Source organism: Salvelinus sp. IW2-2015, linkage group LG17 (assembly GCF_002910315.2).
Source record: "Salvelinus sp. IW2-2015 linkage group LG17, ASM291031v2, whole genome shotgun sequence".
Classification (NCBI taxonomy): domain Eukaryota; kingdom Metazoa; phylum Chordata; class Actinopteri; order Salmoniformes; family Salmonidae; genus Salvelinus; species Salvelinus sp. IW2-2015.
The window spans coordinates 34,137,409-34,153,662 of NC_036857.1; the positions used below are offsets into that span (position 1 = coordinate 34,137,409).

Sequence of the window (16,254 nt, forward strand, 5' to 3'; positions counted from 1 at the left end):
AATGGTTACTCAAATGAATGTGTATGTATCCTAAACCACTGAATTAAAAGTAAATTATTTGCATTGAGATAATAGTACAATTATTGCAGAGGAGAGGAAAAGTTGACAAGAGAACCGAGAGGAGGTGAAAAGAGAACCGAGAGGAGGAGGTGAAAAGAGAACAGAGAGGAGGAGGTGAACAGAGAGGAGGAGGTGAAAAGAGAACAGAGAGGAGGAGGTGAAAAGAGAACAGAGAGGAGGAGGTGACAAGAGAACAGAGAGGAGGAGGTGAAAAGAGAACAGAGAGGAGGAGGTGAAAAGAGAACAGAGAGGAGGAGGTGAAAAGAGAACAGAGAGGAGGAGGTGAAAAGAGAAGTAGAGGTAAAGCGACAGAGGAATGAGTGCAGACAGACAGAGCACTAACTGACCGTGCAGCAGGAGTCCTGAGTTCCTGTTGCGGCTGTAGATCCGGAAGGCCTCCTGCAGTTCCATCTGAGAGGAGATGGTACACGGGTCTCCTATGGGACACAAGCACAGATTATTCACTTATTTCATACACATGTAGTCAAGATCAACAGGTCATAGCTAGCGTAGCATCTTGTCTACTCTAGCGACAACTGAATTTTTTTCCACCCACCCGTGCGAGACCAACATACCCTCATCGTCGATCCACTTGAGCGTGATTGGCTGCTCCCGGGCCAGGCTGCACATCACCCTCACCTCCTCACACAGTCCCATGTAGGTTACTGTGGCAGCCAGGTCCGTGATTAGCATGTCCCTGCACACACAGGATAAATAATATAATATTATTCAAATCACACTCACTCTTTCACATTGCTTCACACCAGGGTTTGCCGCAAAAGGAATTACACCCAATTGTATTCAGTCAATGTCGAGATGGATTAAATAATGGAAGTCTGGATGCCCAAGCTAGACATGTATTCAACACATCCACTTCAGTCACTGTATTTTCTTTAGACTTCTCTGGAGGAACTTCTTCAGCAGTGGTTAACGGTCTGAATAGATGTGTGGACAAAAAATGTTTTGTGAACAGGGAACTACGACAGCTACGGACATTCAACCATCAAACACTCCCTGACTGCCATTTGAATGTGACAAACAGATCGCAAGGAATATGAGGACGCGAAATGAGCTGTGGCGAATGCGACGGCCTGTGCAGTGACATGTTCTGCCCCACCGGAGGAGGGCGCCACACACTCAAACAAGCTGCTGCACAATGTGTGGACACTCAAGTCAACCAACAGTCACTCTCGTTCAGGTATCGTTCTCGTCTTTTATCATTACTTTATGTTTAATATCAACTCATCCCTATAAAGTACTCTCATTTGATTGGATCAATGACACTAGCACAGGCCTATGGTTCTCTGCTATGGATAGCAGGTGCTATGGTGTAGCCATTGCAACTACTATGTATGTATGGGCTATACTGACGAGTTTTACAATATGCATGTATGGTTCTCTATACAGAGACGAGTTTGAGTCCAATGGCAGACAGTGGCTTCTACAAGCCAGAAGCAAGAGACACAAGGCTACTCTTCTGCCACCTCACAGCTGCGTTCTACAATACACTATCCAGCTGCTCCAGCTGTGCTTTGTTAGTATGAAGACAAAAATGGAGGCAAACTTTGGCAATTAAGTCATTCGTATTCCTTAACCAAGAAAACCCCTGAAACACTTGATCTGCGGGAGAATTCAGTCCCTGCTGAACAAGTGTATTTGTGAGCATGTTCAGTGAAAGGAAAAATAAAAGGCGAGATGCAAAGCAAACAGTTCAAGCAAATGGCTAACAGCTACAAAAAGCTATTCAAAATAGCCCACAAGTGTCTCGTAGTAGAATATTCCCAAGAAATTTGGAGGCACAGGTGAGCCAAAAAGGTTGGCTGTACTAGGATGGTCATATGGATTTTAAAAAAAATGTTCCCTCGTTATGTTGAGATCACAACTTATTTATCTCATGATCACGACATAACAAAAGTACCTCGCATCATCCATTAATTTGTTCAGATGCATGATAACCACTTCATCAAGGAGCCCTGTGGCTGCGTTGATCACAGGGCATTTAAGCCCTGAACGATGCCTGACAGGCAGCCCCGCTTCCCAGGCTGCAAGCCGCCCCCAAGACCACAGCCAATTGCATGCAAGCAACAACGCAGCTAACTTTGCCAGTCTTGTGAACTAGCTAGTTAGCTACGTAGTCTTGTTAGCTAGTATTCAATTGCTCCCTATTCCAGTCTGCTGTCCCCACATGCTTCAAGTTGGCCACCATTATTCCTGAATCCAAGAAGGCAAAGGTAACTGAACTAAATGACTAATCACACCGTAGCACTCATTTCTGTCATCATGAAGTTATTTGAGAGGCTAGACAAGGATCATATCACCTCCACCTTCCACCCTAGACCCACTCCAATTTGCTTACCACCACAATAGGTCCACAGACGATGAAATCGCCATAACACTGCACACTGCCCTGGTCTCAAACCCGCCCTATGCAATTGGGTCCTGGACTTTCTGACGGGCCGCCCCCAGGTGGTGAAGGTAGGTAACAACATCTCCACTTCGCTGATCCTCAACACTGGGGCCCCACAAGGGTGCGTGCTAAGCCCCCTACAGGGAGGCTGTACTCCCTGTTTACCCATGACTGCGTGGTCATGCACGCCTCCAACTCAATCATCAAGTTTGCAGACGACACAACAGTAGTAGGCTTGATTACCAACAACGACGAGATGGCCTACAGGAAGGAGCTGAGAGCACTCGGAGTGTGGTGTCAGAAAAACAACCTCACTCAACGTCAACAAGACAAAGGAGATGATCGTGGACTTCAGGAAACATCAGAGGGAGCACCCCCCTATCCACATCGACGGGAGAGCAGTGGAGAAGGTGGAAAGTTTTAAGTTCCTCGGCATACACATCACGGACAAACTGAAATCGTCCACCCACACAGACAGTGTGGTAAAGGCAGCACAACAGCGGCTTTCCAACCTCGGGAGGCTCAAGAAATGTTGCTTGTCACCTAAAACCCTCACAAACTTTTACAGGTGCACAATTGAGAGCATCCTGTCGGGCTGTATCACCGCCTGGTATGGCAACTGCACCACCCACAACCACAAGGCTCTCCAGAGGGTGGTACGGTCTGCATAAGGTATCACTACCGGGGCAGTTGCAAACTACCTTCCCTGAAGGACAACTACAGCTCCCAATGTCACAGGAAAGCCACAAAGATCATAAAGGACAACAACAACCCGAGCCACTGCCTGTTCACCCTGCTACCATCCAGAAGGCGAGGTCAGTACAGGTGCATCAAAGCTGGGACCAAGAGACTGAAAAACAGCTTCTATCTCAAGGCCATCAGACTATTAAACAGCCATTACTAATTCAGAGAGACTGCTGTCTACATACAGACTTAACTGGTAGCTTCATTAAATAGTACCCGCAAAACCCCAGTCTCAAAGTCAACAGTGAACGGGCAACTCTGGGATGCTGGCCTTCTAGGCAGAGTTGCAAAGAAAAAGCCTTATCTCAGACTGACCAATAAAAATAAAAGATTAAGATGGGCAAAAGAACACAGACACTGGACAGAGGAACTCTGCCTAGAAGGCCAGCATCCCGGAGTCTTCTCTTCACTGTTGACGTTGAGACTGGTGTTTTGTGGGTACTATTTAATGAAGCTGCCAGTTGAGGACTTGCGAGGCATCTGTTTCTAATGTACTTGTCCTCTTGCTCAGTTGTACACCGGGGCCTCCCACTCTTTCTATTCTGGTTAGAACCAGTTTGCACTGTTCTGTGAAGGGAATAGTACACAGCATTGTACAATATCTTCAGTTTCTTGGCAATTTATCACATGTTATAGCCTTCCTTTCTCAGAACAAGAATAGACTGACGAGTTTCTGAAGAAAGTCCTTTGTTTCTGGCCATTTTGAGCCTGTAATCGAACCCACAAATTCTGATGCTCCAGATACTCAACTAGTCTAAAGAAGGTCAGTTTTATTTGTTCTTTAATCAGCACAACAGTTTTCAGCTGTGCTAACATAATTGCAAAAGGCTTTTTAAAATGATAAACTTGGATTAGCTAACACAACGTACCATTGGAAAACAGGAGTGATGGTTGCTGATAATGGGCCTCTGTACGCCTATGTAGATATTCATTTTTTTTTTTTAAGAATCTACAGTAGTGTATATACTGTATTTTATACCATCTATTGCATCTTGCCTATGCCGCTCTGTCATTGCTCTTCCATATATGTATATATTCTTATTCCATTCCTTACTTAGATGTGTGTGTATTAGGTAGTTGTTGTGGAATTGTTAGATTACATGTTAGATATTGCTGCACTGTCGGAACTAGAAGCACAAGCATTTCGCTACACTCGCAATAACATCTGCTAACCATGTGACATACGTGACCAATAAAATTGTATTTTATTTGACATAATGCACTGACTGCTAATCTGCCAGCAAGGAGCTTTATCTATGAAACAGCCTACAAAGCAGCATCCTGACTTATCAGCCTCTGAGGCTGCTATTGAAACTGATCAGCCTGCCAGGAATAGAGCTCACCCACTTAATTGAAATATTATCCACAAGAAATGGTAAGTGTCCCTGACAATAATACACATATCACTTATGCAAGCTAACAACCAGCAGCTAACAAGACAAGTTAAAGAGCCTTCAGAAAGTATCCCCTTGACTTCCTCCTCATTTTGTTGTGTCACAGCCTGAATTTAAAATCAATGAAATTGAGGTGTATTGTCATTGGGCTGCACACAATACACCATAACGTCACATTTTTTTTGCAAAATAATAAAATGAATTAATAAAAGATGAAAAGCTGAAATGTCTTGAGTCAATAAGTATTCAACCACGTTGTTATAGCAAGCATAGAAATGTCCAAATTATAACATGCGTAGAAATGTGCTTAACAAGTCACATAATATGTTGAATGGACTCTGTGGGCAATTACAATTTTTTTTTTTTTTTTTACATGATTTCTGAATGACTACCTTATCTCTGTACCCCACACATACAGTGGGGAGAACAAGTATTTGATACACTGCCGATTTTGCAGGTTTTCCTACTTACAAAGCATGTAGAGGTCTGTAATTTTTATCATAGGTACACTTCAACTGTGAGAGACGGAATCTAAAACAGAAATCCAGAAAATCACCTTGTATGATTTTTAAGTAATTAAGTAGCATTTTATTGCATGACATAAGTATTTGATACATCAGAAAAGCAGAACTTAATATTTGGTACAGAAACCTTTGTTTGCAATTACAGAGATCATACGTTTCCTGTAGTTCTTGACRAGGTTTGCACARACTGCWGCAGGGATTTTGGCCCACTCCTCCKTACAGARCTTCTCCAGATCCTTCAGGTTTCGGGGCTGTCGCTGGGCAATACGGACTTTCYGCTCCCTCCAAAGATTTTCTATTGGSTTCAGYTCTGGAGACTGGCTAGGCCACTCCAGGACCTTGAGATGCTTCTTACYGAGCCACTRCTTAGTTGCCKTGGCTGTGTGRTTCGMGTCGTTGTCATGCTGGAAGACCCAGCCACGACCCATCTTCAATGCTCTTACTGATGGAAGGAGGTTGTTGGCCAAGATCTCGCGATATATGGCCCCATCCATCCTCCCCTCAATACGGTGCAGTCGTCCTGTCCCCTTTGCAGAAAAGCATCCCCAAAGAATGATGTTTCCACCTCCATGCTTCACGGTTGGGATGGTTCTCTATTAAAAGGTATCTCTATTTTTACTGAAGTATGACAATTGGGTACTTTTTCCACTCCTGAATCCAGGTGTGGAAAGCTCTTAGAGACTTACCCAGAAAGACTGACAGCTGTAATTGCTGCCAAAGGTGCTTCTACAAAGTATTGACTCAGGGGTCGGAATAGTTATGTAAATGAGATATTTCTGTATTTAATTTTGAAAACATTTGCTTTAAAAAAAACGTTGCCATTATGGGGTATTGTGTGTAGATGGGTGAGAAAATGCAGGCTGCAACACAATTTATGGAATAAGTCAAGGGGTATGAATAGTTTCTGAAGGCACTGTAGCTGCTTTGTTGCTTGCATGCGATTGGCTGTGGTTTTGAGGGTGGCATACAGCCTGGAAGACAGGCTTAAAATGTCCCATGATGGCTGAGATGCCCCAAGAGCTCTTAGCTCAAGGTAAGGGACATTTAGCTTGCTAACATTCTAACTTATAAACAGATAATGAACTCCAAACACAAATGAAAGCATGATGTTCGCATGAAATGTACCATCCATTAGTGTAACAATCAATAAAAACATATGCGCTGATCCACCATGGGCTCTGCCGCCTCAGCCATACTGTCAATCTATCATCAAAACTCCTATTTATAGTTTATTTCGTGATCTCAACAAAACAACTTTTTTTTTCATGTCGTGATCATGAGATAATTTGTGATCTCGACAAAATTAGGATTTTATTCCTCTCTGGACTCCTCTAGGTTAGCCTAATTATAAGTGGATTGCAAATCCAGCTAACATTCATTGGCATGTGGTGAGCAGACCATTCATTATAACTCAGGTTTCACTTATGTTTCTCAGCTATTGATGTGGACACCCGTGATTGTTCTTTGTTTATGACTCCAGTCAATAGCAGGGCTGGGCTCCAAACACTTAAGAGACACACCCTCGTCCACTTACCCTCGCCTTATGCCCTTGAGGGAATCCCCGTCGCCATTTTGGAGGGTGGTCCAAATTATTAGCCAAGCAAGGGAAGTTTGCAACGTAAGCCCCTCAGCCCTCGTTTTCAGTCGGCTTTGTGAGTGTATAATTATGTTCACTCCGGGCCTGAAACTCCCCATAATTCAATTCGAGACGATCCGCTTAGAAAAGTCAGCGAAAACTTAAAAACAACATCAATGGAGAAGTCAACATACATGTGTAAGTAAAAACAAATGCAAATAAGTAAGACATTTTGCTACTACGTAAAAAGTAAATATGTTTTTGTTTGGTTATCTTTTGGAAATTGTAGAAATAAAACATTTCCCTTCTTCAGAAGTTCCAGCTAGGCAGGCTAACGTTAGTTGGATAATTAATTTGCTAGCTATCATACAGTAGGCGTATATCAATCATTATATATTTAATATAAGTAGACAAGCACTCATAATTGACTGTAGGGCATATAAAGCAACCACAAGCTACCGGTGGCTGAAAACACAATCATCACGAGATGAACGAGTGACGAATTTCCGGCCAAGGGTGGTCCATTTAAAAATCATTCCTTCCTCCCTCGCCCCTTGCCCTGCAAGTGTATACTCGTCAGACGTCATCAGAAGTGTCCACTTAATTTGAGGGCTGAGGGGATAGGGTGCGTCTTTTATGTGTTTGGACCGTAGCCCAGGACTCAGCTCGACTGCCTCGTGGTTGGTACCACACAATGTAAAGTAACTACTCAGGAGCCTTGTGGTTTGAGTGTCCGTCCTGCGATTTGAAGGCTGGGAGTTCGATCTCCGGCCGAGTCGGTGCGTCTCTGCTTGGCATTCAGCATTAAAGAGATAGACTAGCGTCCTGTTCAGTGGGTGTGTTTGTACATCAAGCTGCCTCACGCTACAGAAATATGAGATCGGCTCATAGGAGCCGTTCCGGCTCGCACAATGTAAAGGTCTTTAGCATCCACTGAGTACTACACATACAATCCATTATTACTAATGCGGTATCTTTCCATATTGCATTTTATTATGATTTGAACTCGTGCCATTTGAACCACCTTCACCTGTCTGTCAATGACCCTGTAATACAGTGTGTGTGTTCATATTCAACATCAAGCGTCATTAGGCCAACCTAACCCCCCACTGTCTGAACCAGTTACTGTTGACAACACACAACCCCTATTCAGGATCATTCTAAGATCAGGTCCATAATCTTACTCATTCTGAATTGAAAGGCAAAACTGATCCTAGATCAGCACTCCTACTCCCCTCAATAAATATGGGCAATGATCTAGTTCAGTAATTATATTTTCAGAAGATCATTTTAGGGTAGCCAGTGTTCAAATCATATAGTTGGTATTTGACAGGTTGTGGTGTGGTTTTTGGGGTTGTTTTGTGACTCTGACTCCTCTGGGGAGGGAGACAGGAACAGCTTGGGCCTCAGCAGCAGGCACGACTCCAGTTCCCCTCACAGGGCACATCCTCTGCCAACATGGCACTCCTCCCACACTGCACCAGCAAACACACTCTCTTGTACACACGGACACACATATACACACACACACACGCTCGCTACACAGAGACACAGATGTAAGCAAGCACGCACAAACCGTACAATACATGCATACATACGCAGATGGTTAGATGTGCATGCTGACAATGGAACATATACTGTATCAATTGTGTGGAACTTTAGAATTCAAAATGCTGCTTATATAAATGCTAATCAACTGTAGCCCAATATGGCTTGATGGTGGGTCCTACCTTATCTTGGCTTTAACCTCAGAACCTGGAACTAAATCTTGCACGCGCTAAATAAATAGTTTCACATCTGTCACGACAGATTATTTAAGCATACAAAAATGTAAAATACAATGAAGTCAATATGTCAACAACAAAAAATTCTAAACTCAATTATTTGTAGGTGGACTTCACATTTGACCTTTTCAGCATTTTCACTTTGATCTATTTTTTTGTAGCAGAAACAGCAGACACTGCTCAAGGTGATTAAAGTCCCCATGCAGTTAAAAAAAAAAATTGTCTATTAAATCACTGTATATATACACACAGTGCATTTGGAAAGTATTCAGACCCCTTGACTTTTTCCACATGTTCTTACGTTACAGCTTTTTTTAAATCTTTTTTTTTTTATCAATCTACACACAATACCCCATAATGACAAAGTAAAAACAGGTTTTTAGACATTAACAAATCTATTAAAAATAAAACAGAAATACCTTATTTACATAAGTATTCAGACCCTTTGCTTTGAGACTCAAAATTGAGCTCAGATGCATCCCGTTTCCATTGATCATCCTTGAGATGTTTCTACAACTTGATGAGAATATCCACCTGTGGGAAATTCAATTGATTGGACATGATTTGAAAAGGCACACACCTGTCTATATAAGGTCCCACAGTTGACAGTGCATGTCAGAGCAAAAACCAAGCCATGAGGTCGAAGGAATTGTTCGTAGTTCTCCGAGACAGGATTGTGTCGAGGCACAGATCTGGGGAAGGGTACCAAATCATTTCTGCAGCGTTGAAGATCCCCAAGAAAACAGTGGCCTCCATCATTCTCAAATGGAAGAAGTTTGGAACCACCCAGACTCTTCCTAGAGCTGGCCACCTGGCCAAACTGAGCAATCAGGGGAGAAGGGCCTTGGTCAGGGAGGTGACCAAGAACCCGATGGTCACTCTGACAGAGCTCTAGAGTTGCTCTGTGGAGATGGGAGAACCCTCGAGAAGGATAACCATCTCTGCAGCACTCCACCAATCAGGCCTTTATGCTAGAGTGGCCAGACGGAGGCCACTCCTCAGTGAAAGGCATATGACAGCCCGCTTGGAGTTTGCCAAAAGGTACCTAAAGACTCACACCATGAGAAACAAGATTCTATGGTCTGATGAAACCAAAATTGAACTCTTTGGCCTGAATGCCAAGCGTCACGTCTGGAAGAAACCTGGCACCATCCCTACGGTGAAGCATGGTGGTGGCAGAATAATGCTGTGGGGATGTTTTTCAGCGGCAGAGACTGGGAGTCTAGTCAGGATCGAGGAAAGATGAACGGCGCAAAGTACAGAGAGATCCTTGATGAAAACCTGCTCAGGACCTGACTGGGGTGAAGGTTCACCTAACAGGACAATGACCCTAAGCACACAGCCAAGACAACGCAGGAGTGGCTTCGGGACAAGTCTCTGAATGTCCTTGAGTGGCCCAGCCAGAGCCCGGACTTGAACCCGATCGAACATCTCTGGAGGACCTGAAAATAGCTGTGCAGCAACACTCCCCATCAACCCTGACAGAGCTTGAGAGGATCTGCAGAGAAGAACGGGAGAAACTCCCCAAATACAGGTGTGCCAAATTTGTAGCGTCATACACAAGAAAACTCAAGGCTGTAATAGCTGCCAAAGGTGCTACAACAAAGTACTGGAGTAAAGGGTCTGAATACTTATGTAAATGAATATTTCCAAGTATTTTACAAAAAAAAATTGCAAAAGTTTATAAAAAGCTGTTTTTGCTTTGCCATTACGGGGTATTATTTCAATGTCTTCATTCAGACTCAATCATAGACACTCTTACTGACAATTGTGTCTGCTTTGTATGATGTATTGTACTGTCTTAACCTTTGTGTTGTTGACCCAATGCTTGTACCATGTTTTTGTGCTGCTCCCATGTCATGTGTTGCTACCATGCTGTGTTGTCATGTGTTGCTGCCTTGTTGTGTCTTAAGTCTATATGTAGTGTTGTGTCTCTTTTGTTGTGATGGTGTGTTTTGTCCTATATTTATATTGTATTTATTTTTTTAAAGCCCAGGCCCCCGTCCACGCAGGAGACCTTTTGGTAGGCCGTCATTGTAAATAAGAATTTGTTCTTAACTGACTTGCCTAATTAAATAAAAGTATTGTGTGTAGATCCCGAAAAAAAAAACGATTTTAGAATAAGGCTATAAAAAGTCAAGGGGTCTGAATACTTTGTCTGGGCATGGGGATACAAATGTGAAATATTTTCATACAGCCCTGATTGGCTGATAGACTTGTCTAAAGCCCTCCACCTTATCCCTTAAAAGAAAAATGTGACAAACTTCCAGAGGTGTGAAGGATACTTTGTTTTGTCATCAAAACAAAAAGGCATACAGCACACATCTTAACTTGCTATATCATTGAATTGTTTTCAGAAGATGCAGGACCAGAACAGCCTTCTTGCATGGTGGACCATCCTGGCCTATACCCTGTCTATTCATTGCAGAATGCCATGATCATCTGCTGAGCAGATTATAGGCCTCTGCATCTCAGAGGCCTAACATGGCAAGTAATACTTCACTTGCTGTGTTAGGCCTCTGAGACGCAGAGGCCCGTGATATAATCTTCAGCGTCATCAAAATCCAAATGATCATTTTGCAAAATAGACTGATATTGGAGATAACTCAATTCTAAAAATTGAAATAAATTAACTCTCTTGAATTACATAATTTGGAATGTTTGTTGCTGAAAGTAAATAAAGGAACGAGACTGCAATGAAAGGTTGTCTTGCTTCATAAATTCTCGCCAGTTATTACATAACATCCAGATCATAAACAAGGTTATAATGAAAGTCAAAATCATGGCATGTAAGTATCTTTTCAAGTTATTGTTTTACAACTCAAGCTCTGGAAGGTATAACGCACAGTAAAAGGAACTTCTATTCTGATCCTTACAAAATAAGGAACGCGTGTTTTAGTGAATGATGATACTTTTCTTTTTTTTTTTACTCTGGAATTTTCTGTGATCAGACACTTTCTTATCCATATGGTAAATTAAACATCTGGACCAAAACAAAAAAACAGAAACCATTGAGTCTTAAATGTGATGAGGAAATAAATACACAAGTAATATAATATTAATAAAACAATACATTTATTGAAAGATGAACATAAGGGGATACATTGTCTCATTCAAAGATGAAAACAAAAGCGCAAGTTACCTCACTATCATAACCATAAAATCATACACAACTGCCTGCCCTCACATTCACACCTGGATTGTAGTGGATTGTATGTGTGCCATTCAGTGGGTGAATTGGCAAGACAAATTGTTTTTATGGAGTATGGTAGTAGGTACGTATATACTGAGTATAACAAACATTAGAAACACTAATGTTTTTGCCCTCAGAACAGACTCAATTTGTCGAGGCATGGACTCCACAAGGTGTCGAAAGCATTCCACAGGGATGCTGGCTCATGTTGACTCCAATGCTTCCCACAGTTGTGTCAAGTTGGCTGGATGTCCTTTCGGTGGTGGACCGTTCTTGATACACACGGGATACTGTTGAGAGTGAAAACCCAGCAGCGTCGCAGTTCTTCACATAAACCGGTGTGCCTGGCACCTACTACCATACCCCGTTCAAAGGTACTTCATTTATTTGTCTTGCCCATTCACCCTCTGAATGGCACATATACAATCCATGTCTCAATTGTCTCAAAGCTTAAGAATCCTTCTTTAACCTGTCTCCTCCCCTTCATCTACACTGATTGAAGTGGATTTAACAAGTGACATCAATAAGGGATCATAGCTTTCACCTGGTCAGTCTGTGTCAAGGAAAGATATACTCAGTGTATAGCCAACGCCTATGTATCAACTGCTACGGTAACATGGCATGACAACTATCCTACATTAACAGTTAGCAAGACAGCATAACAAGATCTGGGGCCAGGCTAGAGCATTTCTATGACCTGCACCACCAGCTTGGTATGTACAGTAGCCACCTCCACCAGACTCAACCTAGGACGGTAAGGAGGGAACAAGTGCAGCTGCTTCGTTGCCAGTCGATGTTCACCCGTCTGTCCCGTGTGTGTTTGTGTCTCACTCATCGTCCTCTTCTTCACAAAGTAGCTCCTCATCAAAAGCCTCCTCCTCCAAGAAGTCCATGGCCTCATGGTCCTCATCCTGCAGGCGTCTTCAGCGATGACCCTTTAGCACGAAATACAGGGGATCATGAATGGAGGGGAATTGTGTAGCTACAGGTTATCAACCTTCTGCAAGGTGACAAAGTTACATTTTACACTCCTAAAGTTATAATCCGAACATTTGAGAAAACATGTAACAACTTCCTATCCGACGGTCCAAAACTTACAAACGTGAATAATACGATCATGTATGCCCGTAGCAAAGTCAAACCAGCTAGACCGCTAGCCTAAGCTTTCATAAGTCATATGATGTATCATAAAGGTTATACATTCATTCTTGCATTCAACAGCCAGAAGGCAAATTATTGTTTAGGAATCATATCACAGATAAACATACACCTATTGAGAGATCTAGCCATGTAAACTCAGCAAAAAAAGAAACGTCCTTTTTCAGGACCCTGTCTTTCAAAGACAATTCGTAAAAATCAAATAACTTCACAGATCTTCATTGTAAAGGGTTTAAACACCGTTTCCCATGCTTGTTCAATGAACCATAAACAATTAATGAACATGCACCTGTGGAACGTTCGTTAAGACACTAACAGCTTACAGACCGTAGGCAATTAAGGTCACAGTTAGGACACTAAAGAGGCCTTTCTACTGACTCTGAAAAATACCAAAAGAAAGATGCCTATGGTCCCTGCTCATCTGTGTGAATGTGCCTTAGGCATGCTGCAAGGAGGCATGAGGACTGCAGATGTGGCCAGGGCAATAAATTGCAATGTCTGTACTGTGAGATGCCTAAGACAGTGCTGCAGGGAGACAGGACAGACAGCTGATCGTTCTCGTAGTGGCACACCACGTGTAACAACACCTGCACAGGATCGGTACATCCGAACATCACACCTGCGGGACAGGTACAGGATGGCAACAACAACTGCCCGAGTTACACCAGGAACGCACACCAGGAACGCACAATCCCTCCATCAGTGCTCAGACTGTCCGCAATAGGCTGAGAGAAGCAGGACTGAGGGCTTGTAGGCCTGTTGTAAGGCAGGTCCTCACCAGACATCACCGGAAACAACCTCGCCTCTGGGCACAAACCCACTGTCGCTGAACCAGACAGGACTGGCAAAAAGTGCTCTTCATTGACGAGTCACAGTTGTCTCACCAGGGGTGATGGTCGGATTCATGTTTATTGTCAAAGGAATGAGCGTTACACCAAGGCCTGTACTCTGGAGCGGGATCGATTTGGAGGTGGTGGTCCGTCATGGTCTGGGGCAGTGTGTCACAGCATCATCAGACTGCCTGCAATGACAACAAGTTCAATCTCAATGCTGTGCGTTACAGGGAAAACATCCTCCTCCCTCATGTGGTACCCTTCCTGCAGGCTCATCCTGACATGACCCTCCAGCATGACAATGCCACCAGCCACACTGCTTGTTCTGTGTGTGATTTCCTGCAAGACAGGAATGTCAGTGTTCTGCCGTGGCCAGCGAAGAGCCCGGATCTCAATCCCATTGAGCACGTCAGGGACCTGTTGGATTGGAGGGTGAGGGCTAGGGCCATTCCCCCCAGAAATGTCCGGGAACTTGCAGGTGCCTTGGTGGAAGAGTGGGGTAACATCTCASAGCAAGAACTGGCAAATCTGGTGCAGTCCATGAGGAGGAGATGCACTGCAGTACTTAATGCAGCTGGTGGCCACACCAGATACTGACTGTTACTTTTTACCCCCCCCCCCCCTTTGTTCAGGGACACACTATTCCATTTCTGTTAGTCCCGTCTGTGGAACTTGTTCAGTTTATGTCTCAGTTGTTGAATCTTATGTTCATACATATATTTACACATGTTAAGTTTGCTGAAAAGAAAAACGCAGTTGACAGTGAGAGGATGTTTATTTTTTTGCTGAGTTTAGATAGCTAGTAGCTACTAAGCCAATCACAAGCCAGTTTGTTTTGGCTCAAATACCTAATGGCAAGTACACTTCAATTTGTCAATTTCAGCATGTTATTTGGTACAGTCAAAGAAAACAAATCAAGTAGCCTACCTTGGTTCGTTTTGGGTAACTGACTGACTGCAGTTTGAACAGCAGACAGTTTGGCTCCCCCGTTTGTTTGTGAGCTATCAGTACCTTTATGTTAGCTAGCTAGCTAACCCATTCATAGACGTTAACTACCTTTAGCGCCTATTGACGACAGTATCTTCTGGCAGGGGGAGTTTTGTAAAGAGCCCCAGCACTCGTTCTGAATGTTAAAACGCATCGCTTACGGTAAGGTTATGAAAACATACGGAATGTATCTTTCACATCAGCGAGAAATAATACATTTTTAAAAACTCAAGGTTAATTTACTAAACACCTTTATAGGGCTATTAGGGCTCCCACACAGCCATATGTCCATGTTACTGCGCTTGTTTACGGAAAACAGACTAAGACAGAGGCGTACCTGCGCTAATTAGCTATCTCCAAACACCTGTGTGTAAATGGAAGACGGACACTACAAAAAGTGTTGTCACTAAAACAATACTGTCGGCTGCAACTGTGTTAAAACAGTAAGTGTATATTTTTACATTGTTTTGATGTGACATAAAAGTAGAGGACTTTGTTTCTAGAACCATAGCGTAAATGAGAATCGGTTCATGTTTACACATTTAGATGGAGTTTTTGGTTGTTTTAGCTGCCAGGCTCTAAAAATAACATGTAAGGTCCTTGGACTATAAGGAGTAACTTTAGGCTCCTTTAGTTCATTATTGAGCTAGCTAGCTAAGTTAGGTAGCTAACATTACACTGTAGTGGCCTGAATACAATGACATTGCTAAAGTAAGCAAATAATTAGTAGGAAAAACCTGTCATCATTATGTTGTAAAATTTACTTTGCTAGCTAATGGCAACATTGCCATCTATCTAAAGTAACGTAAACTCACGTAAACTCGTACATCGCCTTGGTCCGTACAATTGCCCTTATTTTAGCGCCCCAAAAACGTAATACTTCCAGATCAACTGTAATCAATACCATTGTAAAGCACAATTTCTCCCCTTTCCAACATTATCAATTACATGATCTAAACACTGCCCGTTTCTGCATAATTCAAGCAGGCAATGAGCCCCGTCGGGTCTTTTTAAAAATGGCGGGTGGGGAAGCGAAACTAATGCGTGATAGTGAGAAGGAGATAGGTTGTGTGGGAAAATTGCTTTTTTTCACTCGATCTGTCCAACTTATCACCTTATCGCCTCTAAAATGTAAATAAAACACTATAAAGAGTTTATATAATGGTGTCATTACATACCTATTTGGAGGTTTGTGTCGAATTTGAATCGGGTTTTTAGGGCGGTGCTAAAGTGATCTTAGAAGTAAACAGCGGCTTTGAGAATGATGATCGCATGCAATGATGACGCAGAAAATGACTAGGTATCCCCCCCTTACCCCCGTCACTGTCCATTTCTTGTTTTTAAACGATGAGAGAAGTGCTACACCTGGTGGAGAGAGATTGTAAGACAGAAATAGTTGCTTTATGCGTGCTGTACGTTACGACATGACACGATGTAACGGAGGGTCCATCTTTTCAACTTTTCTCCAATACTATAGAGCCATTACCATGTCGATCAACGCTTGAATAGAAACCTAGTTCACACCCCCGATTTTGAAGTCAACACAGTCGCTACAGTCCCATTAGTTTTCTCTGTAGCCTCGTTTGAATGTTGC

General features: G+C 42.9%; 1 protein-coding gene across 1 annotated transcript in view; it reads right to left on the minus strand.

The window, feature by feature from the left end:
* The window catches only part of LOC111977153 (protein kinase C, zeta), a 138,742-nt gene that overhangs the window by 115,649 nt on the left and 6,839 nt on the right, over window positions 1-16,254 (minus strand). The window contains 2 exon segments of the mRNA XM_024006473.2: window positions 408-497; window positions 636-757. Coding sequence (XP_023862241.1) covers window positions 408-497; window positions 636-757 — 212 coding nt within the window.